Below are 24,838 nucleotides of genomic sequence, written 5' to 3' on the forward strand. Positions count from 1 at the left end.
TAAAAGCTGCTTACAGATGTAAAGACAGAATTATGTTGTCATATTGATGTTGGATACAGCAAGCTAAAAATACAACTACACTGATTTCACTGGAAGGTACCAACAGAGGTAAAGGGCAGTAGAGCATAAAAAATAACTTCACCCTCCTTGTGAGCACGTCCATCTCAGGCTTTTATCTGCTCCTCGCATTTATCCTCTACCCTTACAGAAAGCAAAATACATTTGTGCCATTTTGCCTCGGTGCATCCCTACAGCTGCCTGCAGAGAGCTCTAGCTCTATGCAACAAGACTTCCCTTCCACTACAGCCACATTACTGTCTCTCATTTCCCCCAGGCTGCTACCATCCCTGCTTCCTGGTGACGAAACAACGGCTTTATTATGCATTTAAAACAGCACGCCCCTTCCCCACATATATCTGAACATGACCACAAGCTGTCAGCTGACTGCAGCTGCTTTCATGCTGTACATCTGAAATTAGAGGAATGATGCTGCAGAAACACTCTACTCATGTGATTTGTATTTTTTTTTCTTCCTTCACTCATAGTAAAAAAATCAAGCCAGGTTTCCACTGGCATATTTAATGGAGGGAAGGAACATACAAAGATAAGTATTTCTAAATCTTTAAATAAATGGATATTTAAGATCTTGACAGGCTGTAAGAATAAATTAAAACAAAAATTGGAAAAGAAGCTGAAGACCCAGAAAATAGATAGAGCAAGAGACTACTGGCATGCAAGACAAACAAAATCAATCATCTCCCTCCAATCAGAAAACAATTATTACATTATACAGCTGATAAAACAGTTCAAAACCTGGGATAGACATTACACCAATATAAAATACACTGTGTTTATGCTTTTGTAAAACATGCCCATGACAAACAATGCTTCATTGACTTTGACAGCAAAAAGGCTAAATTCCAAAACTAGTGTGATCTGATCGTAGCTGAAGACTACAAATGAGTATAAAAATCAGTTCTCAGCTCTTGACAAAATTTATCACAGATATTAAAACCTCTTCTTCAAAAGACAGCATTCTTGCAGGGTCCAAAATGAGATCAGCTAGGCTTTCTCCCCCTTCCCCCCAATAAAGAGGATGTTTCCATGATTGCAGGTATATCCAGACAGACAGACTGCCAGTTCTCAGTAAGACAGTTACTGGAAAAAGGTTTTGATGATGGGAAGTGTAGTTCTCCTTTCAACCCCATTCCACCCACTTCCCAAGAAATCACTGAAACAAAGCTGAACTTTCTTTCAAGAAAGAAATTTATAAATAAGGGCTGTGACATTTCCACAATGGAATATTAAATATCTTTGTTTCATAATACTGATTAAGGGCCTACAAAGATATATTGCAACTTACACAGAAATGCACACATCCATCCCAAATACTGTCACGCTGAACTATGCATTATTAGCCTTTTTACCATTAAATATTTTAATTGCTTTAACGAGAAGGTGATGGTTAAATTTTTAGAAGAGGTTTAGAGACTAAAAAATGTGAAGTAAACCAATATACTTATTAGCATTCTTACACTATTTTCATACTTAACATATTTTGCAACTATATAGAAAACACAGTCTGAATATTACTCTCTTCTCCCCTTTAGTTTCTCAGATGATATAGTATTTGGAAATACTAACTTAACCTCTAAGTGACTGCAACAGAGGATATAGTCATAAAAAAGCCATTAGGGTATGACTTAAGTCTTTAAAAAGCCTTAAAAATAAAAAAGGCATTCCAAATAAAAAAAGTTTGGTTGTTTTTTTTTTTTTTTTTATATCCAGATCAGTGATGTTCCTGATTCAGACACCAGCCAAGCCACTCGAATTCCTACAGGAGCTGGGTACTCAGCAGTTACTCAGAAGTTCCAACATGATCAAAAAAAAAAAAAAAAAAAAAAATCAGTCTTGATATTTTATGAGCTCTTTCCCACCTCCTCAAAACAACGGCAGTTATGGAAAGCTTACCATACAAATATAACAATTTAGAGTGACATTAACAGCTTTGATGGGTAACAGCTCTGCAACAATTACTAGAAGAAAACTGCTGCGCTTACAGTAAGAACTCAGCGTGTTTCCAGTTATTTGGTAGAATTTCTTCCCCACCTTACAATCTGGTTTTGTTTGCAACAAGTTTGCAAACTCCTATGGCAAAGAATCAACTTCTTACTGTGAATTTGTATAACCATTAGCACGTTAAGGGTTTAACTGGTAAGGTAATACATTCATGCAGTACGATATGCAAAATAAATTTTAAGCAAATAAAGCATTCTACCAAGATATTTTATTAACCCTCAAATTCAGCTGAAGGGTTTTGCTCTCACTTTTTCCTGTGATTTTATGCCACTTGATGTTAGAATAATGACAGCCTATGTACAAGGATTCCTTAGTAAGAATCATGGTGAAACACCGTACTTTCAACAGCTTGAGCCAACCATGTCCTACACCCCTTAGTCCAAATCCACAAAAGCATGTAGGCATATGCTTCACTAAAGGATGAATAATAACACTGATTTCAACTGAACTACTTGCAAAATTGGAGATAAGCATTTCAATGAATCAGAAGCTAATAAGCCCAGCACCTTGCAAGACTGAGCTTGAGGCATTCTTCCTTCTTTCTCCAACCAGTTTGGTTTCAGATTGTTTTTCTTTACTACTGAATTCTTCTCTTCCCCAGTCCTAAATCCTGACTAAATGTAAGTACAGGAACTGCACACCAGAACAGGTTTTCAGCTGTCTTAAAAGGAAACATTTTCCAGTTATAGCTTGCTCTGGCAAGAATGTCAGTAATACAGCTCAAGTGGTTTCATTTTACTCTGAGACACTCAAACACTATGGTCAGGTAACATTATTTGAAAAACAAACAAACAAAAAAACCCAAAAAACCACCAAAACAAAAACCAAACCAAAACCACCAAACACAAAAAACCTGCACACCCTTTCTTCCCAATGGCAGTGAAATGTTAGTATATAAAATTTAATGCCTTAAGCCCAAGAAATTTAATTTCCAAATACAAGCTGTGCAAGAGACTTTCTTGTAAATATTGTAAATCAAGGTGAGGAAAGTTGATGCAAATGGTATTTTCCTAACATATGCAATGTTAGATACCAAAGCTTAAGTCTTTTCTTCCAGGTCACTATGTCTTCACACCACACCTCTCCTTCCACTGTACCTGCTGCCAGAGCTTTAATGTTAACCTCTGTGCACATTAGTAACTGTGTCAGTACAAAATCTGAAAGTAAACAAATGCTCCAAGACTCTGGACTAAATACAGCTACTTATGAAAACATCACTATTTTAATAAAAGGAAAGCAAATGAAAATATTTCACAGTTTGCCAATGAAACAGCCATGTTGTTCCATTATGTTTGATGCAACTGAATGGTCTCAGGAAAACAAAACAAAACAAAAAGACAATATCGTTAAAGTTGGCTGTGGGCAGACCTGTAGTCAAGAGGCATGAGGTTACTGGGGCACATAAAACTCTAGAATAAATTTCCTTATGCAAGTTACTTTTCTTTTTCTTATTTTTTAATACAGGAGTATTACTGGCAATTTCAGGTACTACAAAGCCTTCAGAGCTGCCAAATTCCACAAAAATTGTACGCATCAGAAATGACAAAGCAGCAAACTCTTCTTTTCTGCCCAGATCTCCCAATATACTGAAAACTTCCATATCGCCTGACTAGAAAGAGTTAAAAAAAGAAAAGGTATGCTTCAATTGACTTTGATTCACTTTCCTGGTCATTCCCATCTAGGATTTTTCTGTTCCCCTACTACCTATGACAAGAGAAACATTTCTGTTCCAATGTGGTCAACTTTCAGTTAGCAATATGCAGTTTCAATGGTCTGTAATTTTAAGGAACGATTAAGATATAAATTAAAAGATATGCAAGAGGGAACAAAACATATCAAAAACATATAGTAGTAAAAGGCCCCCTTTTATTTCTACATTTACCATTATTCACAGAATGCATGAAACTACAGAGATCTTTCTGGAACGTTAAGGCGCATTTCAACAGATTTGTACGCTAGTAAAATTTAATGGTGACAACACCTAGAACTAGAAGTAAGCTGCTATCTTTTGGGGCAATTCCTATGAGGAAATTATTTTTTAAAACTTACTTAAAATGAAACTGCTGGAGGTAGGATAAAAGTTAAGAAAGATGAACTTTTGAGTGGGTAGTGAGGGAAGTGCCAGAAAAAGCAAGATGAAAAGTTAGCATAACTTACCTATAGCATGTGTGTTTATATACACATATTTATGAATTAATATCTACATATATTTACATATAATAAACCCTATATATGAACAATAATATGCTACATTACAAATAACCTTTCCAAATGAACAGCTCCAATGTAGATCATATTAAAGATGCACTTTTTAACAGTGATATTTTCAAGTGCCTGATACTTAAAAATTCAGTGACTTGTAAGCTATATTCTTCTTTACATACACAAAGAATGATCAGCAAACAAGCAAATTCCAACATGAACATACTTCAAAAAAATGGTCCAAAAATCCTGCATACTAAGGACACCCTAACACATACACATTAGACACTACGAAGTCTATTGACAAGAGTTATAAAAAGACTGACCTGTAAGCGGGCTTAGCAATTTCCTCTCTCAAGGGAGCACCTTTACATTCAGTATTTTCTGTGTACCACAAAAAGCTTTTGAGCAACTGAAAGGTGTCACAATTTGAACAACTTTTTAGTATTAAATTTGTTATCCAAAGGGTACAAACAAGCAACAATTCCATTAAATACGCTTGAAAAAATAAACTATTTGTAGTCGACCTAAATGTGTCTTCCCATTCATATGAAGTCAGTGGTACTAAAACCTACAAGATGCCAATCTGTCAAAAAAGGTTGAGAATACTACAGAAATTGTATATAGATACATCAAATTTGAAACACTGAGGAGAGTATAGTAATAATCCTCCTCCTCCTCATAGTCTCAAAATGGTTATACCTACAAACGTTTCAAAACTATCAAAAGAGATTATTTTAAGTAAACTAATCTCAAATTTGAGGAGGAACATGGAAAAACCCCAACACATTTGTAGTTTTCAAGAGTTCAAGTTTTTGTCATGGACAGAGATGTTTTAAATATCCTTTCCCCCATCCCCAAAGTGACATTTCCAAGATCATGCCAGTGAACGAACACGACTGACACTGACTTCACTAATGGCAGATTTTCACATGCAACTCCCTTCTAAGGACTGTGCACATGCCACAGAGGGCTATGACCTGTGGATTGGACCACTTCATTGTTGCTATTGATGAATGGATTTAAAGCCCTGTTTTCAGGAAATTCAATATACCAAGAGGTTCACAGACATACATGGATATTTCTGAAGATGAAACTCAAGGTTTCGAAATGGCAAACTAAGGATAGAAACAAGCAACCGTGCTCGTTATGTAGTTAACCTAGCAATCATTCATCACTACATAGACTGCCAAGTACTATAAAATTTACCACAACCAGCATAATTCCTGAATGTAATGAAACTATTTCATCCTCATTACACTAGACAAACCTTTCTTTAGCTCCTACTACAATATCCAGTAGTGCTTTGAGTTTTTTTTATTTTTACAGCATACCAGTATTTAACACCAACAGTTTACGAGTGATACCATCTGAAGATATTTACCATGAAATTTATGACATATGTCAAAGAAAACAACTAAGTTCTTTAACATACTATAACAACTTAAATAACACAACTTCAGTGACAGAAGTATACGTTTTTCCTCTATTAATAAGGGCACTGTACCTTACCATTTACTGTTTGCTTTGCACTTATACTGACACTACCACTACAAAGATTATTGTTATCACTTACTTATATGAGCTGTACTTCATTCAGGAACAAGAATTCGCTCCAAGGTTTATATATTATTTAGACATAAGGTTTCCACAAAAGCTAGTACAGCATTAATCACAAAGATAAAAATAGAAAAACAAAACAAAGTATGCAGTTTCTCACCCGAAAACAAAAAGTTACTGTCTTGTCATGTGGAGTGAAAGGAATAACATTCTATGTTGTTACTCTGAAAATATTTTAAACATGAGTGTTCAGCTTTGAGCAGAGCAAAGTTCTTTACCAAATCTTGTCATGAGAACAGTAGATCCTAACATCTAAAGGCTGAAGATTAAAAATCACCATCTTCAGAGGAATTGCATACATTTTTCATTTGACTGAAGTTACAGTGGTGCACTGTGTCTCAAAAAACTGCTAATTGTTATTTTAAAAGTGATGAGGTTTTTTTCCTTCTCTGTGGTGGTCTGAAAGGGAGAAAACTACAGGCCATAACTGATGACTTCTGTTGTATGAATGCAATTCATTGCTATCATCTGTATCTTCACGTTGCAACTCTGCTATCAAAGATTGACACCTGAAAACATATATACTAAAATACAGACTGTGACAGAACCGCATGAACAAACTGCAGCTATCAGAAGCCTTTTCCAATACGACATAGAGTACACGCAATGCTCAGTCTTGCAGACTACAGAAAACATCTGTCTCTTCATAGTTTTCCTCTGGCAGATGCTATGTGGAACTGATAGTGCTCAAGACAAGTCTACTTCTACCCCAACAAAGGCATCATAGCAAACAGGAGCATTAACTCCTCCATGCTGTATCTTAATCATGTACCAACCCAACCCAATAGCAAACAAACAACTGTCAGAAGGAACTCATACAAGCTACAGAGGCAACACAAAGCATTTTTTGCAAAATGATGACTCCACCTCTTAAACCTAATCCTCTTTCTATGTTCAAAAGACGAGCCTGGAATACAAAATTCGCAACTCTACCACATCTTACGACTCAAAAGAAACTTTTTTAACGACACCTGGAAATTATTCCCATGCATATCTCAGGTTTTTTTCTAGAACTCCCATAGGAGTTTTTTCTAGAACTCCTCAATATCCTCCAAGAGAATGACCTTATTTTCTTTTCACTAATATCCTTCTCTAGCTCAAAGGCAAGGTCTTTCTTTCTTCCTCTGCCCCGATTATCTCACTTGTTGACATAAAAAGTTAAATTCTAATCAATTATTTTTCATCTATACTTCACCTGAAGCTTGCACTTCGTGTTTCATCAGTAGAGGGTGCCTAAGAGCTTCTTGCCTAGCCAAAAGCAAAGGTTTAACTTTAAACCTACAATCTTGCCTTGCCCAGATCCTTAGACTGTTATGGCTACAAGACTGCATTAGATGCATATGGCCATTCAGATGTTTTAAAAGTTAGAACTATTCCTGCATTTCTACGTGTTCACAGTTCCAATTAAAACAAAACAAAACCAACGCCCCCAAAAACAACCCAGCTTTTCCCTCCCACTTACTCATGCAATCAAAACTCACCCCCTGCCCCCAACATTTTCTGTACCGGATTACTGAAATATTTATTAACCAAATGTTCTCAAAATATCACTTCTATTCTAATAATCTTGGCTTGTTGGCCTAACTGGCTGAGTTCCTATACTAGCCTCTATCTTCACCTTCAGCTCAAAACAGACTTACTTTGGTTTTTATCTTTACCCATTTATTTGTCCTTCAATAGTGGAAAATAGCTACTGAAACCCACAGGTTTTTCTTAACTGTTAAAGTCAAGTCTTACTAATTCTATGTGAATTAGAAAATACAGTTTTCCAACTACTAACCAGAATGTCTACCCGGCTTGTTGTCTTCTCCTTTTCTCTACTTCCAATTAAAAATAAACTACAGCATATCAATACATTAGGTGTTTTTCTCGTTCTTCACAATACGCACTTACACATCATATTTTATTCACAGCTCTTTTGGACTTAGACACTAAATGGGAGACAGATTATCTCCCTATATATCCAGGATCCCAGTTCGAATTGAGAACATATAAGCACTAGTGTAACAAAATATTTACAGCAATTACAATAAAAAAATGGTGATAACCTTCAGCATATTCATCACCTTGCTTCTTTCCTGGAAATCCACTGATAATTAGTGAGTTATTAACAAAAGCTAATTTTAAGCACCATATGCTATTTTTAAATTCAAATTTAGTAATGATTCCCAACTTCTTTAGAATTAGACAACCTAGTTAAAGAACACAATCCAATTCATAAATTCTAACATAAGGAAACTAATCCAATATATAATAAAAATACAAACACTATTTTAAGATTTTTTAACAGGATGCTAGAAATATGTGAAGAAGGTATTCTCCCCTATATTTGGATTCCTCAGAAATTTCAGGGATGGCAAGCAAGTAGGAAAATATCTAAAGAGCGACCGAGAGATAAATGTTAACTCTTTAATTATTTGCTGGTAGCACAGTTCAAAGACTTTGTAACCAACAGCAAGACATTTTTCTTTAGTCAACAAACTGTCTGAATATAAGCTTCATAAACATACCAATTGAAGGATGTCCTCGTCTTTTGGCATAACACTAAGCTCCAGTATGCTGTCACTGAAAGAAATAGAAAAAAAACCACCACACATGAACTTCTGGAAAACAATTTCAATTCTTGTTACAAAGATGATCCATTAACTTCCGTAGACCAAAACCATTCAAAGACTCCCACACTCAGCTATTCTGTCAAATTACTTGACACAACAGAAACAAACACTGATTTCCATTAGAGACTTAGCAAATAAGAGCAGAACAGAAATCTGACTGGAGTACATCTGTGTTGTCAGCAAAACCAGTGTATTAAGCCAACACGCTTTGTCATTTTGTTTCCTTTTTTTTTTCTTCTCAAGTCCTAAGGTACATTAGGTGTTTAGAGCTTCTCAGACAAAACAAAGTGGCAAATCTGTAAACACAAGTTAAAACTTCTCTCTCTCTTCCATTTAAAACTAAAGTCTGTTAGCACTCTAAAACTGCTGGGGAAATGTCATAACCACCACATCATGTGAAAAGTGGGGTAATAGCTAGGCAAGCACTGACTTACACCTTTCTGCTCCAATCACCTCCTAGCAGAATCAACTCAAACGTATTTAGTCAGTCAGATGACATCTGAAATACAGATGAAACACACTTGCTATTGTAAGTGCTGAGTTTGTCAGTCTGAATTGCTGAAACCAAAAGCAGCAGCAGCATAAAGATCCAGGAGTTCGGATAGTTCAATCAAATTTAAATACAGGCAAAATCAAGGCACCAAATGTACAATGCATCAGTTATCCAGCGTCAAATATTGTAAAACAGTGAAACCCACAGTTGGTATCTACCAGAAAAACTATTTTTACAAGCAAGCGAGAAGTATATGCTTGTAACACTGGATACGGAACAGCTGAGTTCATTATCTCATCTGAGATAGAGGAATACTCTGTTCACATTCATTAAATGTAAACTGGAACAGGTACAGAGAAGGGCTACAAAGGAGATTGCTTGTCCAGACTATTTTAACTAGGCTCACAAAACAGAAAATGAAGAGATTATGACTGTTATTTAGAAATCTCATGTTACATGTCACAAGAAGAAAGGCTATTTAAAGAAATTGACCAATAGCAGCACAAGAAAAAAAAACATACAACCTAACTGGATATATCAGACTAGAAATTAGCTTTTCTGTACTGGTCAGTACAATGCATTTGCTGAGCAAAGACAAAACCAGCAGAGAGACGGGCCACCAACTTCAGGGCATGCAGAACAGTCTATGAAAGCACTGAGAAGAACCTCAGTTTCTTATTTCTGCAGGAAGGAAAGTCATCTTCTCAAACACGTAACGTGTGATTTATTATGCTTTCTTATATGAAATTTTTTTTTATTTTGTGGTTCCTCTTCCATTTGTTAGCAACCACAGACATAAGGCTGCATTCCAAAATAGCAGAGTAAGGGTATTTGGTTTCACTATCATCTTAAACCATTATTCATTTTGGAAGAAAGTGTTCTCCAAGCAGCATAAATTACCTTAGTTTTAAAACCAAAGATCAGCCATGATAGATTTAAGTTTTTCTTTTTAAGTCTATGCACAGCTAGGAGAAAATAAGTCTTCAAAAGTCTTTTAAAGATTTTTCAGAATATTGAATTTTAAGAAACACAAAAGTATTGACTTTATGTGCATTTACAATAGCATTTCTCATTTTGACTGAATGCATAAACAGCAAAACTATTTAAAATGATTCTTTAAAAGTAGTGTCATCAGGAGCTGACTTTTGCCTAAACTCCTTTCTATGGATATTAAACTGGGGGGCGGGAAGATGAAAGAGAGAGCATAGCTTGAGGCATTTCCAATGAAGCGTTCAGATTTCATTTCTACATGCGGGTAGCATGTATGCATAAACTGCATTAGGCAACTTATGGTTTGATAATAATCAATGCTTTTTTGCAGGATGAAGACTTTGGAAGTCAGAAATATGATAAATAGCATTGTTCCTCTTCACATACCTGTACAATATAAAGGAAAGTTTCCTACTTGCAATTCGACACAGAACAAACTATTTTCTTATACAAGTATTTTATGGCCCCTCCCCCCCCCTTTTTTTTTTTTAAGAAAAGGATTAAATCCATTTACACAGTTTAACACCTTTTTAGTAGCCATCCAAAAGAGGAAAGGGTTCCATTCAGGAACAATGTTTTATACACTGTTCGAATAACTACTTAACTATCCTATACCAGTTTGCCTGCAGAACCTTCTGGAGACAATTTGGATCTTCCTACTTTGTATTTTGTGAGGTTCTCTCAGAATGTTTTTCAATTCTCATATCAGAAACAAAAAGTATTAAGGAATACTTTTGGTGTATTGCACCATATAATGTGCATGCAAATTATGAACTAGAATGTGTTAATAAGAACCATCAGAAAGAAAGTGGCAGTTTACACTAAAATATTAAACAGAGTATTGTGAATTCTCAGAGATACTATCATGCAAATAACTTTCATTACACATTTTTGAGAGTCATATTTAAATTTATTGACTCAGAGTCAAACTAAAGCACTATGATGCACTGTCATCATAAAGACTATCTTTTGATGCATTATTTTGTATTAATGAAACAAATTCAGTAGCTAAACTCTGTACATTTCTGAATAATCCCAACACTTTCAAGAAAAATCTGCAAAGAGAAACAAGCGGGATAGACTTAATCATTCAAATTCCCCACAGTTCAAAAAAAAAAAAAGTTGGGAATCAGAATCTGTTTCTTGTTTTACTTAGAACCATAAATAATTTATGCAGTTTACATTAGTAATCAACACATCTCCAAGCTGATTGTGTGAACAGATGAGAATAAATTCTTAATGGACCAAACTTAACAACTACCGGTAACGAATAGGAAACCTAGACTTAAAAGTGATCTCATGACTAATCCTACAGGACGTAGTTATTTCTAGCAACTCTTTTGAGGTGTGCCCTTCACCTTCCAGAGGAAATAATCAGTGTAAGTTTAGCTTTGCTATCTCCAACCAGAGCAAAATAGATAATGTTCTAGACACAGCTTGAAACTTTTCCAAGAACAATACAAAATATGGCTGAATTATATCCCATCCATAAGTCCCACTGGAATTTATGGGTATCATTTCATTTAAGGCAGCTAAGTTCTGATGTTTGCAGCGTTATATAATGTGGACAAACAGCTACAATTTAACAACTTTCTAGAAAAAAAAATGAGCAGCTATGGAAATGGAGCTGCAGGAGTAATCCAAGTCAAAAATCTGTAAGTCCAAACTGAGTTTCATTGCAAAACAGCCGAACAGTGAGTGTGGGGGAACTTTTTCTTTAGAGGTAAGAGAGGATAAAATGTGTTGTATCCTTAAAAATTGTTCTGAAGATTATCAGAAAAATTACAAAAGAATAAGCATTTACAGTCAGCAATATGTTTGAAAGGGTAATTAAAAACAGTAATTAAAAATACCGTAATTAAAATTTCTAGAAAACTATCACACAACATACTGAGACTACAAATGAAACTGTCTTTAGTCATTAATAAAGGAGATTTCAGCTGACAACTTTGCCTTTCAAAAGGCCTTTCAGCAAGTTGCTTGCACAAAGCCTACTAAAGAAACTAAGGTGTGCTGGATGAAAGATTAGCTAAGACACAAAACAGAGCAAGAACTGCATCACTGGATATTTTTAATATGAAGAGTTTAAGTACATTCAAAAGTGAACTTGTGCAAGACCAACCTATCAAGAACTATTAAATCAAGTGATGCAGATAAAATCTTTGGTTCAGCAAGTTCCTAAACCAGAGATTTCTGGGAAGTGGGCTGGTATTATCTGACCAAATATCACTCTATACTTTCAGTGTTTTCATCGTCTTCTAAGAATCCATTACTGGATACTATCAGAGAGGATACTGACATAAACAGATCATCAATCTGTCCCAGGATGGCTATGCTGATGCAAGAACAGCATGCTAAAGCAAGAAGCATACACCATAACATAATTTTACTTGCCATGAAATGGCAGCACAAGAAATAAAATACTTTATGTGCAGAACAAACTGCTCTGAGCTCAAAAATACTGTTTTCAAGCAAAGAATTAGAGAGTTCATTCTTTAGTCATATGAGAAGCATTGCCTGTAAGCTACAAGGAAGGTAACATCTGATCTAGAGTTTGAGCTCTCTTTATGGATCAGAATTAATAGTTATGTGTTTATCTTAAGAGGTTCAGCTGAAGACTTCCTGATGTTTATATCTTCTGTATAACACACTCAAGGATACACATGACCTTTTGTTATGATCTTCTGTGATGTACACAGCTGGCTCAAGACAACAAATCGTTGTCCTCTCCTAACTAACAATAGCACCCCTTCATCTTCTGTGCACTCATGGAAATTAGGGGGACAGATGTAACGGTGCGCTATACCATTCCTGGTTGCACTAGATAATCACTGATAAGGCCTTGTTCAGGTGTCCCTGGTTTACCCACAGTGGGCAGGCATTGCATTCTGCTGGGACGGTTCACTACCTACACTCACGGGGCTGAAAATAAAACTTCATTCACAGGCAGACCTAGAGTTAAGAATCTCTGACCACATATGCCACTGGACGATGTGATTAGTCTCTCTCTTTTTTGGATTAAGTTAAGAGATTTCATTGACTGATGTACCTGTTGGGCATGTAAAGTAATGTCCTGTGTCTTGGGTATACACTATTCTACAATATTACCGTCTGTACAAATACAAAACGAAGAAACGATACATGGCTAGTGTTATCTCCAGTAAAGGTTATAAAAAAAAAAAATAGATTCCATCCTTCCAGCTCTTGTATAGAAAGTACTAATGACACAAAACACATTTCAGTCTACCTGGCCTGTCATACCTTTGAACACAGAGTTTTGTTTAAAAAAAAATGCCCCTGGGATGTATCTATTTTGAATGAAATCTGGAATAAAGAGTCCACTGAAATAGGAAGATTAGGATCTTATTTTTCCTATTTCTAACTGTAAGCGTAACTAAGTCTTAATGCATGAAGATTCACTAAAAATAGAATGTGACATGAGACGTATTTAGAAAACATTTTTCCATGCTGATCATGGTACATCTTTTTTCCACATAACTCATTATTATATTGGAAACTTGTTGTTATAGAACAGAAATTGACACCAAGAAAACTGTAAAAATGGAGGCACATATTAGACATGAAAACAAGTATCTAGATTCACGTACGGAAATGATTTAACAAGCCCTTGTTGAGTTGCAGAAGCAGTAAATATTACCATTTTCTCAACTCTGTGCAAGGTTCATAACTTGCTGCAAAACAGAGGAAAGCCAAGATGTACTGCAGATGTTTTGCAGGTGTGCACTAGCATAAAATTTTTCCTTTACCAGATATGCTGATTTCTAGTTATCAGATCTCATAAGCAAAGTAGATTTTTCCGATTTTCTTTTTAAATTGACACATATATGTGTGGTGTATGTGTACCTAATCTGCCTATTTTAAGTTCAGACAACCTTCCCCTATAGCACTCAGTGCTATTTGCTAACGAGGGACAAGTACTGACGTAAAAGGACTGTGGCACAATTCAGCACACCCATTCTCAAATCTTTCTCAGCATTCAGTAAATACATGAAAACAGAAATAGTAAAACTGAGTGTGTATTCAGGAAAACTTAAAAATACAATGACTTCTTCAGAATGACCATAAGCGGTCATTTCCTGCTTAGAATTAAAAAAAAAAAAGTGTGGCACATAACTAAATACTAGTATCTTACCTGTTCTGTATTAAAGCAATGACTTGAGAATATGTCTTCCCAATAACACTTTCTCCATTGACTTTTATAATTCTGTCACCTGTAAAGTGAAAAGTTATACCTTCAATTAATTTGTCTAGACTTTTTTTTGATGATTTTTATTTTGTACTTCTGTACCTCACAATACTCAAGATCACCAATATGTTAAATTCAAGGTTAGTCTTCTTTAAAAATGAAAAAAAAAGAAGAAAATAAAAGATGCACAACACAACTACATGTAACCATATACAGGATGCCAAGTTTCTACTCTTTTCTCAGAACATTTTCAAATGTGGTATCTTATTCTAAGCTTCCAAATGAATCACCTAGAAAGTCATAGAAAGAAAACCACAAGCAGGCGTAAGCTGTACCAGAGGCTCACTTAAGTATCCCATCTTCAAAATAAAGCTTTTGCTTTACAGTGATCACGTGTACTGACAACCCTTTCCAATTCTTAAGCGAATTATGAGTACACATTACATTCCAGCACAACCTCAAAACAAAACCAAACTTTTAATTCAGAACACCGCCAGGTGCAGCTGTACGCATGTCCTTTAATAGCAGCAAATATTGCATTTTTTTTACTACTTCCTTCTGAGAAATAAAGAACAAATATTTTGAAAGGCTCCAGTTTCCTCCTCCTTCAGAATAACCTGGGTTGTTTCCCAGACATTACTGTCTCTTCGATGCATCTTGGACAGTGTAATGGGTTATTTCTTATCCATATAGATCAATCTTTAGACCTAACATCACTTTTATCAGATTTCTCCAAATAGTTTGTTGCACCTTCCTCATTAAGAGCTTCATATAGTCTCATAAATTAAGTGGCAAATATATCATGTAGAGCTATTTTCATCTTTTGATGAAAAACCCATCCCATTCCTTCACCAAAAATGGTACTTACATTATCTCTGATGAGAAGAGCAGAAAGGTATCTTGAATTTAGTAATGAGGAGAAAATGGTCTAAAAGACTACAGGTAGGGAGCTTTAGAAAGCTGCTGGACAAAGAAGAACTGAAAGAAAGGACCCATGCAAAGTGAGCAAAAGGGAATGGCTTTTTCAACAGTGCTTTAGCAACTGAAAGCCCTTTTTATGTTTCTGGCATGATCAAATCAATGCAAGGAAAAAGCTGTTCACTCTGAATACTCAGCCTGACTGGGCAATAACGCTCTAAATGCTCATGCTCTGTGGAGGTTCCCTATACAGACCCCAGGGATTTCCAGACTTACCAAACCACATGGATCTGCTGACTGTTTTTAATTTGGTCTGCACACACGATCTTACATCATTTAAATAATTTGGTGTGGTATTTTCAACTTTATAAAAGGTTATATATGCCCTTTTATCAGCTGGTTATCGCCCTTTTCCTGACCTGAAAGAACTCTCTGAGTTTTGTCTCTTGCTTCCTAAGCGATGAAAGAAAGGTTGGTGTCAACATTTAATGGCTGCTAGCAATCCACATGACTGATAGGGTTTGCAATCCATCCTGGATGCCTATCCCACTGTTGCATACACACAGACACCTTACATAATTAGGCTGAGAAACTGGACTTTCACAAAAACAAAGTTAATTTTGAAGTGCTCAGTATCACACCAAAATAAATCCTTTCAAGAAGTTGCAGGAAGAAGAAATGCTAGTTTGTGCCAAAAAATGTTCTTATTTACAAGCTCTGAACCCTGTCCTGCTAGGTTGTAGGACTTCCTCAGAACACATCAGATCCTTCTCTGGAACTTAAACCTGGCTTTTTTCCAGGCTGTTGCAGAACTTGCCGACAGATGTAGATCTTTACTCAGTTGTATTCCCACTAAAACTGTAATTAGGAATATCTTTAAAGTAGGTCATATAATCTTATCTATTCTTGTGCCATTTTTATTTTTCAAAGAAAGAGACTAGGTTACACACAGCAGTGAACTAAGTCTACTTGAAGCATGCATCCAATGAACCTGCCAAAAAACTCGGGTGGGACACACTGCAGAACTGGTTACATGAAAGAAGTGGGCGCAGGCAACTCTGCAAAATACAACTTCGCTCAGTTTCAGTACATATAAAGGGAAAGGCCAGTGCCTGTAGTGCAAAAGAGGGTATAAAAGCATGAAGACTTTTTCTAATAGCTCTCTATCAATCTAGTGGCCCATGAAATACCTTCGATCACACTAAAAATTAATCTAAACACACTTAAACAATCTCCCTTTCCACACACATTTTAGTTCTTTATATTCTTGCATATACATAAATGACAGCATGAAGATCAAGACATGGGAAACGTGGATCTGTTTTGGCTGTCTGTATTTCAATATTTCTAAAATACTTATGTTTGGAACTCACAGATATGTTCTTTTTTAATGAAATGTCTTGGAGGTTAAATATGGGAAGTATGATCTTTCTAACTCTAACACAGATAATTTTACAGGAGTATTCAAAAATACTCAGAATGAATTGTCTTACATTTAAGATACTGTAACCTATTCCTCAATTATGCAAGAGTATTCCAAGCTTTCTGGTGAGTAGCAGCCAGGTAGGCTCCTGAAACAGAGCTCATTGATTCTGGTAACGAAGCTTGGGTTGAGACTGTCAGTATTACAAAGGACCCTGCAGCAGTGACGTAAGAATTGACAAACAAACATAACTACCTAAACTTATATTAGATTTTCTAATGGTATTTTCTTTCCATTAGTATGACCACAAAACAAAGCCAAGTTGAATTAAAAAAAAAAAAAATCAAAATACAGTTGATTCTGCAAAATAAGAAATGTATACAGTATGTGTTTCAGAGGTTAAGCTGACCATTCCCTGAGTGTTTTATAATATCATTTCAAGACAGAGATATAGTAATACATTTGACCCTAAAGTTTTAAACAAGAAATAGTGGCATGACCTAATTAGATATAACTACTATCAGCAGTGTGTTTAACAAGAATATTCTGGTAATTTAAAAATGTATTTTCTCATTTTCTGTTCTTTATTCTGGGCTCCTAAAAATCTCTTCTATGCCTAAAAATAAAATATTCTCTGCAGATTTCATCTCTTTCAATTTGGCAAACACTGAACAGAGTAGAAATTAACATGGCTCCTCTGTACAACTTCAACATATGCTACACTTTAGCAAGCCAAAACATTTCTTTAAATAATAGCATTAAAATAATGCCAAAGTAGCTCTTCCCTGACTAACTGCTTAAGGAGGAGTTAAAAAAAGAAAAATGCCTTATGCTGTACAAGTAGGATCTAGTACTGTTTTAAATTGCGATCATCCCAGAACCTTTGCATTTCTTTAGAAAGAAACATACAAAAATTATTCTATTCCAGTCAAATGCATGTACATGACTGTTTTCAAAAGAAAATATCAACATCCCATTATGACACAAACACAATCCTTTCATAGAACATATGTTTTGCCGTATTTTTAACAACAGAAACCTGTGTTTGTAGTGGTGTCCATCTACATAACTTATTGTTTTAACACTTTTAAGACTTCCCATTCTAACATAGCTTTTTCTTCCTTGGACACTTTGTAAAGGTGTGACAAATTACATGGCACTTCCCAAAAAACATGCTTTCTGCTCTCCAGTTTGATTAAATCAAACAACTGAACAAAATCTGGTAAGAAGAGACATGCTTGGATTGTTCTCATTTAATTTAAAGGAGGTGGAATAATTTAATTTAAAGGACAAAAACCTGAATGTTTGGAGGTTGTCAATTTGTCACAAAACACAAGAAGTAGGAGCTTACAGGTGTCTCTTTTCTTCCCTTTTCCCTTTCTCCTCTCATATTTTATCATATGCTTGTTCTTATTTTTTTAAGGATAATAATACAAAAAGACTAAGACTTTAATGCCTTAATATATTTTATATAGCACCTCCTGATAGAACACAACGATGCTTTTGCGATGAAAAATGCTGGAGGACAACTTAAGAGAGGCTTCAAACTTCTGAAGGAAAGAACAAAGTTTAAATGGAAGATAGAATTCTATGTAGAAGCTTAAATCATATATATTTTACATCTCATACACAAACATGCTATCAGTGTTATAGAAGAACAGTACCTGTGCACAGTCCAGCTTCAAAAGCAGGTCCACCCTCTTTAACTTGTTTAACGAATATGGTATCCATTGGCTCCAGTCTATTTCTTTGTTTTCCTGAGGAAGAAAGACTATTTCTTAAAAGCATTTAATTATACGGCATTACACTGTTTTTACTTCAAGAATTATATTGAAATGTAATCCTGCCATGTTCATCATTACATTAAATACTCAAGTTCAATTTGGGGTGAGGGAAGGAAGAGATACTAAGAATCCTAAAGACAGCATTTAGTTTGGCTACACTAAAGATCTTTTAGGTGTCTGGGGAAAAAAGAAAGCTGGTGGGGCATAAGATATATCTCAAACTTAAACTTGCAAATATGCCCCAGGTAAGTGGTATTTTTCAGGTTCATTTCATCATCTCATTGCTACTTCATCCTCATGCTGATGCCTACACTATTCAATAAGAAACACCCCTTCCTCTTCTAGATTGCTATCTGGCATAAGACAAAGCCAGACGAATTAAGTAAGAATTAGTAGTGCAAACTGAAAAATAAAAAACTTTTAAATCCTTCCTAGAAGAAAGAAAAACGTAACATTGATTTATAGTCCTCACGGAACTATAACACTGACTTTCTAAGTGTTTTTAGATGCTCCAAAATTAAGTCTAAAGTTTTCTTGAAGATCTATCAAAATTCAAAAAGCAATGTATAATTCAAAGTAAATTATAACATCTGCATGTGCTGTACATATCCATATATACACAACATAAACATAGAAGTTAATCGACAGTAGGTAGAAATTGTAACACTTGTTTCTTCTTGCTTTCCACTTATACACTTAACTTCTATGCTTCCAGAAACACAGGTAACTTGTGCTGTTACATGCATACCACCAAATCTAAGTAATTCTTAGAAGTAGTCACTGCTTCCAATTATCGGGGGGCCGCGGGGGGGGGGGGGCAGTGCTGGGAAAAAAACAAAAACAAAAACAAAAACAAACAAAAAAAAACCCACGGAAAAAGACCCCAACAAAAACAAACAAAAAACCACACACACAAACAAAACCACAAGAAAAAAAACCTTCCACAGTTATACTTGCAGGCTAAAATGCAGTGATGCATACATCTGTATGTAGCTGGAGTACCTTTACAGTTTCTCCACAGCTTTGCTAGTGTAATTCTTATGCCAGTAAGCTTAAAAAAAAAAACACCACCAAAAACAAAACACCACAAAAAACCACAAACAGAAAACCCACCCGAAAATAAAATTTGCAACTTTATTTCCAGTCTGCCAGAAGACTGCACTGAACTTAATTTGGTTTACAGTGTTACTGGTCTTTCCTGACACCCCTGTCCTACATGGTGCAAAACACGAGTGCTCACAGAACCAGTGGTGGAACCTCAAAGGTTATAGCCGGACAAGCTTTTACGGTGCCAGTGCTGGCTTTAACAGCCTCAGTCCCTCCCAACTCCCATGACCAGTTACTACCCTTGTACCGCACTGTCACCTGGGGAAATATCACCTTTGGAGGCTACATGATGAGCCAGCTCAGGGAACTGACATGCATTGAAAATAAGCTAGGTCTGTGTTCCAGTTCACCAGGAAACCCTGGCATAGTGGAGAGGGTGGTATGAACTGCAGAAAAAGCAGGAACAGCAGGAGAGAGTAAAGGGATTGCTTAAAACTGGCACTGCTGATAAAAGAAACACTCCTTGAAACTGGAGTATTAGGTTCTAATCACTTCTTCAGTGACTAATCTGACTTAGGCACAAATGGCACTGCTTTTGGAAGTACTTTCATTACAGCTTTAAATATCCCACCTGGCCATGTTTACTAAGCCACAGCGTTATTTACTGAATATAAATAAGGTGCCCCCCTTACCCTTTTTTGGTTTCGTTTCCGTATGGGGAAAAGCTCATTATTTGAAGAATCTAATAAATTGCACAAAACCAGACTTCCCTCTGACTCTGATTCACATTTTTCAAATACAAGTTTTAGCCTAATGCCTTCATTCTGCAGACCCTCGGTGTCCTGCTGTTTTACCACAAAACTGAACAACATGGCTTACTCATATGGCTCTAAATGGCCTTCTCAAAATAACTCCAGATTGGTAGAGAATAATCAAAAAGTTGATTTGATAGAATCAGATAACTACTATATACAAAGCAACTGAATTATAAATCAAGAAACTCCAGCTGGCAGCTCAGTCCCCAAGTACTTTAAAATTTGATTAGCAGGACACAGCTACAAGACATACAAAATGCTCTTTGTGAACCAAAGCTAATATCTGTCATTTTTAATCTGCTGATTTAAATAGACATTGAACACATGATGGGTCTCGTCCTTTAAGAGGCAGTAACATTTCAGCAAGTTTAGACAAGCTCCAAGAATAATTTTCCCAGATGCCATGAACAAAAGGTTGCTTCAACCACTTACGAGTGAAGTTAAAGTATGACCTTTTATAGGACCACCAAACATCCTTCCCAGTGTTGTCACTTAATCTTTTACTGAAGAGATTTACAATCCCAAAAGTGACAATAAAAATGATGGAGCTCCCATGGCACATTTAATTTGTAACACTTAATATCTGATACTTATAACCCAACACGAAGGGCCTACCTCAGCTTCCTTTACAAAATGCTCATCAAAAAATGTTAGTGGTCTACTGCTAGTTTGCATAACATTCTAATACTGCTTTATGCCTTGCCCATACCTGAACACACAAAACAAGAGGTCAAGCAGGTACGGTTACTCCCATTCAATATCCAACATAGAATACCTTTAATACACTTCCCAATGAGTTAGAGGGGAAAACTGTACCGATTTATGGAGACCAGAGACTGAAGGCTTCCCTGAACATCTGATTTCTGACCAACCTGTCAGCTACACTGAGAGGTTCTTCAACACTATGGGTGCTCACTTCAGGTTTTCACAGCTATTTTATGGACCAATTCACAAAGCTGATTACACATTAAACTTGGTTATTTGTCCTACATGCAGGAAGAGGCTATATTGAACAGTCATTCTTCTTCCTAAAAAGTGAACCATCACCCTAAAGAAAGAGATCAATTTAGGGGCAAAAAATTAGGATGAAAGGTTTAAAACGTTGTTTACATTTGCAGGTTCATTTTACAGCTCAGTAATATCCAAGCAGAAGTGAAGACGAGAAGAAAACCTAGGACTCCCACACTTTGGTAGATTAATACATGCTCTTCATTTATCCTTGGTCTTTTACATACCTGGATACAAACCAGAACTTCTTTCCATCAGTAACACATAAATGAACTTCCTTGAATACGTAGCCTCAAAGTGTATGTTTATATTTTGAGTCTGAAACTCAAAGCTAAACAGTATTTTCTGACAGTAGGAGCTAACAATACTTTCTTCAGACTGAGGGGGAATAAATCTCGTAGATGTGCACTCAATCGTTACAGAAATAAATTCCAAGTAAAATGGATAATCTAGTAACTTACCTCATGTCTCAAAATTTAACAATCACTACACTTCAATTTAATTGTGCCTAAATTTCCATTGGGTCCTGTCTGCACCCAATCATCAGGCAAAACCAAGATGCTGTCCAAAATGTGAGCCTAAACTTCCCTCCTTCCAAAGTCCACCACCTAGAGCAGATTATCACAGTGCATCTTTTACACTAAGCTCTCCAGCTCTGCACTACGTAGCGTCAGACTGGATTCACAATTTTCCTAATATTGAAAGGCCTAACTTTTTGGAGCATGCCAGCAATTCCTTACAAGGCGATACAGCAAAGAACAGTAAAGCAGCTCACTATTAGTCTGTCAGACATGCAGCCTTACTGTACCCTTGCCAGGCACAAGTACAAACTGGGAGAGGACTGGCTGGAGATCAGCCCTGCAGAAACGGACCTAGGGGTGCTGGTCGACAGGAGGCTCAGTATGAGTCAGCAGGGTGCCCTGGCAGCCAAGACAGCAAACCGCATCCTGGGATGCAACGCACACAGTATGACCAGCCAGTCAAAAGAAGTGATTATCCCCCTGCATTCAGCGTTGGTGCAGCCTCACCTTGAGTACTCTGTGCAGTTCTGGGCCCCGCAATTTAAGAAGGATGTGAAGGTCCTTGAATGTGTCCAGAGGAGGGCAACAGCGCTGGTGAAAGGGCTGGAAGGCATGTCCTATGAGGAGCAGCTAAGGACTTTGGGCTTGTCTAGTTTGGAGAGAAGGAGGCTGAGGGGTGATCTCATTGCTCTCTACAGCTTCCTGAGGAGGGGAAGTGGAGAGGGAGGTGCTGATCTCTTCTCCCTGGTATCCAGTGACAGGACACGTGGGAATGGTTCAAAGCTGTGCCAGGGGAAGTTTAGAGTGGACAACTACCTGAAAGGAGGTTGTAGTGAGGTGGGTGTCAGTCTCTTTTCCCAAGCAACAAGTGACAGGACAAGAGGAAATGGCCTCAAGTTGCACCAGGGGAGGTTTAGATTGGATATTAGGAAAAATTTCCTCACTGAAAGGGTTATTAAGCATTGCAACAGGCTGCCCAGGAAAGTGGTTGAGTGACCAACCCTGCAGGTATTTAAAAGATGTGTAGATGTGGCACTTAGGGACATAGTTTAGCAGTGGACTTGGCAGTATTAGGTTTACAGTTGGACTCGATCTTAAAAGCCTTTTCCAACCTAAATGACTCTATGATTAGGAAGCATTTCTTTACTGAGAGGGTGGTCAAACACTGGAATAGGCTTTCTAGAGAGGTGGTCAATGCTCCAAGCCTGTCAGTGTTTAAGAGGCGTTTGGACAATGCCCTTAACATCCTTTAACTTTTGGTCAGCTCTGAATTGGTCAGACAGTTGGACTAGATGATCGTTGTAGGTCCTTTCCAACTGAAATATTCTATTCTATTTGCCAGTGCTTTTCCAGTGCTTGTTACTGCATATTGCTTTGCCTCCTCTCTCCTTCTCCATACTTTTGTAAACAACTGTATAATTAACATGTTGCAGGCTACCAGCAGATAAGACAATTTCTCCCAAATCTTGAACTGCAAGTAAAAAACAAGACATCATGCATGCACAAAGAACAGGCAAAACTGTGAGCTGCGAGGAACACACTCATGTGCAAGGAAGCAGCACAGATGAAAAGTACAACTTCTGTGAAAAAGAATTTCATATTTACTTCATTTCTCCACAAGCGTAGCTATATGCAGAGGTGCAGTCTTATGTAAGGGCAATAAAAGAAATAGAAGCATATAAAGTTGCCAAGTACACAAGTTAGCTCACCAGAAACTGAAAAACAGTCCATAAAGTTGTCTTTTCCTTTATCAGTCTTGTAAGCACACAAAAGTCTCCAGCATGAGTAAATGGTCACCAGTCAGGACAAATTAACACTCAAGTTATTGTCCAGGCCGTAATGCAGTTTTACTAAGAGCGAGTAAAATATTCCTTGCAGTGCAACTACTCCCTTAAGTGATGCTATTCAAATGAAAATGTAACTTTAGAGAAGGCAAATTGGTGTCTGAACTTCAGACATTCAGTATCATCAGAAATAAGGAAATAAAAACGAATCGCCAAGTATACAGAAGGCTCAAGGCAAAAATTCATTGGCTTGAAAAAGGATAGTAAGGAATCAGGAGAGTCTTTATAATGAGGTCCTTAGTCTAAACAACCAAAGTTGTCTGAAGCACAAACACCTGTAATCAAATGCAAGACAAATACAGAAAAGCAGTTTATTGCAACAAGATTTTTCCTAGACAACATATACATTTTTCGTAATTGTATGCAAATCTTCTAATTAGTCAGAAATTTTCAACCAAAAAATACTAATTGCTACCTTCAATAACCAGTGAGATCAAAGTAGATTCTACAGAATTTAGAGAGCAGTACCTTGTTTCAACTGTTGTTCAAATTAATGTCAAATAAAATTAAATACTTTCTTCATAATACATATATTTATCATCATTTATGATCTAACCTTTATACTACCTGGATCTACTAGCTGAGACTACAAGTCAATACCACCTTCACAGTCTGACAGGGGAAAGTAAGTTTCTCATTGTAAAGTTACAAGGAAGCTTTCCTGACAAATGTTTGAGATACCAGACATGGCAGAGGGGAGTACGTTGCACTAGCCCAGCCATCTGATTTGCAAAATAATAAAATTCTAATATGCTCTTTCTCCCTGATAAAAGGGAATATTAAAAAAAATTACTGCTTTTAAACAGAACAGTAGAACTAAGAGTTGTTAACATTTATAATTGACTTACATTTGGGGGGAATCACATACAGCAACACTTCTCTTAACTCCCCTAAACTTGACATAGAAATTAATTTTATCCAGGTGCCAATTCTAGCTTAATCCCCTAAAATGCTAGTTTGGAATACAGCTGCTACAAGGAACATTAACTAGTATTATATCAAATGTGGTAACCTTGAGTTAGTTTTTAAGCTACTCTCTACAAACCAGACAGTATTACTATACTGCTCTGTGATTCATCTGGAAAACAAAATGACATGGCAGAAGTTACATTATCAAATCTACCAACACACTACAAGATAGCAATGAGCACATCATTTCTCTGTAGTCATTAACTTTCCAATATAAAACAGTCAGAGAGAAACGTCTGAGTCATAAAGACTACACAAAGGGCACCTCTCTGACAAAGAACCTTTACATCGGGGGGGGGGGGA

The 24,838-nt window shown here is 36.5% G+C and overlaps 1 protein-coding gene across 6 annotated transcripts in view; it reads right to left on the reverse strand.

Moving 5' to 3' along the window:
• ARHGAP21 (Rho GTPase activating protein 21) overlaps window positions 1-24,838 on the reverse strand; it is a 123,615-nt gene that overhangs the window by 34,124 nt on the left and 64,653 nt on the right. For all 6 annotated transcript variants that reach the window (XM_072854457.1, XM_072854462.1, XM_072854459.1 and 3 more), the window contains 3 exons: window positions 18,212-18,304; window positions 14,153-14,231; window positions 8,412-8,466 (listed from right to left, as the gene is read on the reverse strand). In XM_072854457.1, the coding sequence (XP_072710558.1) occupies window positions 8,412-8,466; window positions 14,153-14,231; window positions 18,212-18,304 (227 nt within the window). The remainder of the gene's footprint in view (window positions 1-8,411; window positions 8,467-14,152; window positions 14,232-18,211; window positions 18,305-24,838) is intronic.

This window comes from Ciconia boyciana, chromosome 2 (genome assembly GCF_034638445.1).
Source record: "Ciconia boyciana chromosome 2, ASM3463844v1, whole genome shotgun sequence".
NCBI classification, from domain to species: domain Eukaryota; kingdom Metazoa; phylum Chordata; class Aves; order Ciconiiformes; family Ciconiidae; genus Ciconia; species Ciconia boyciana.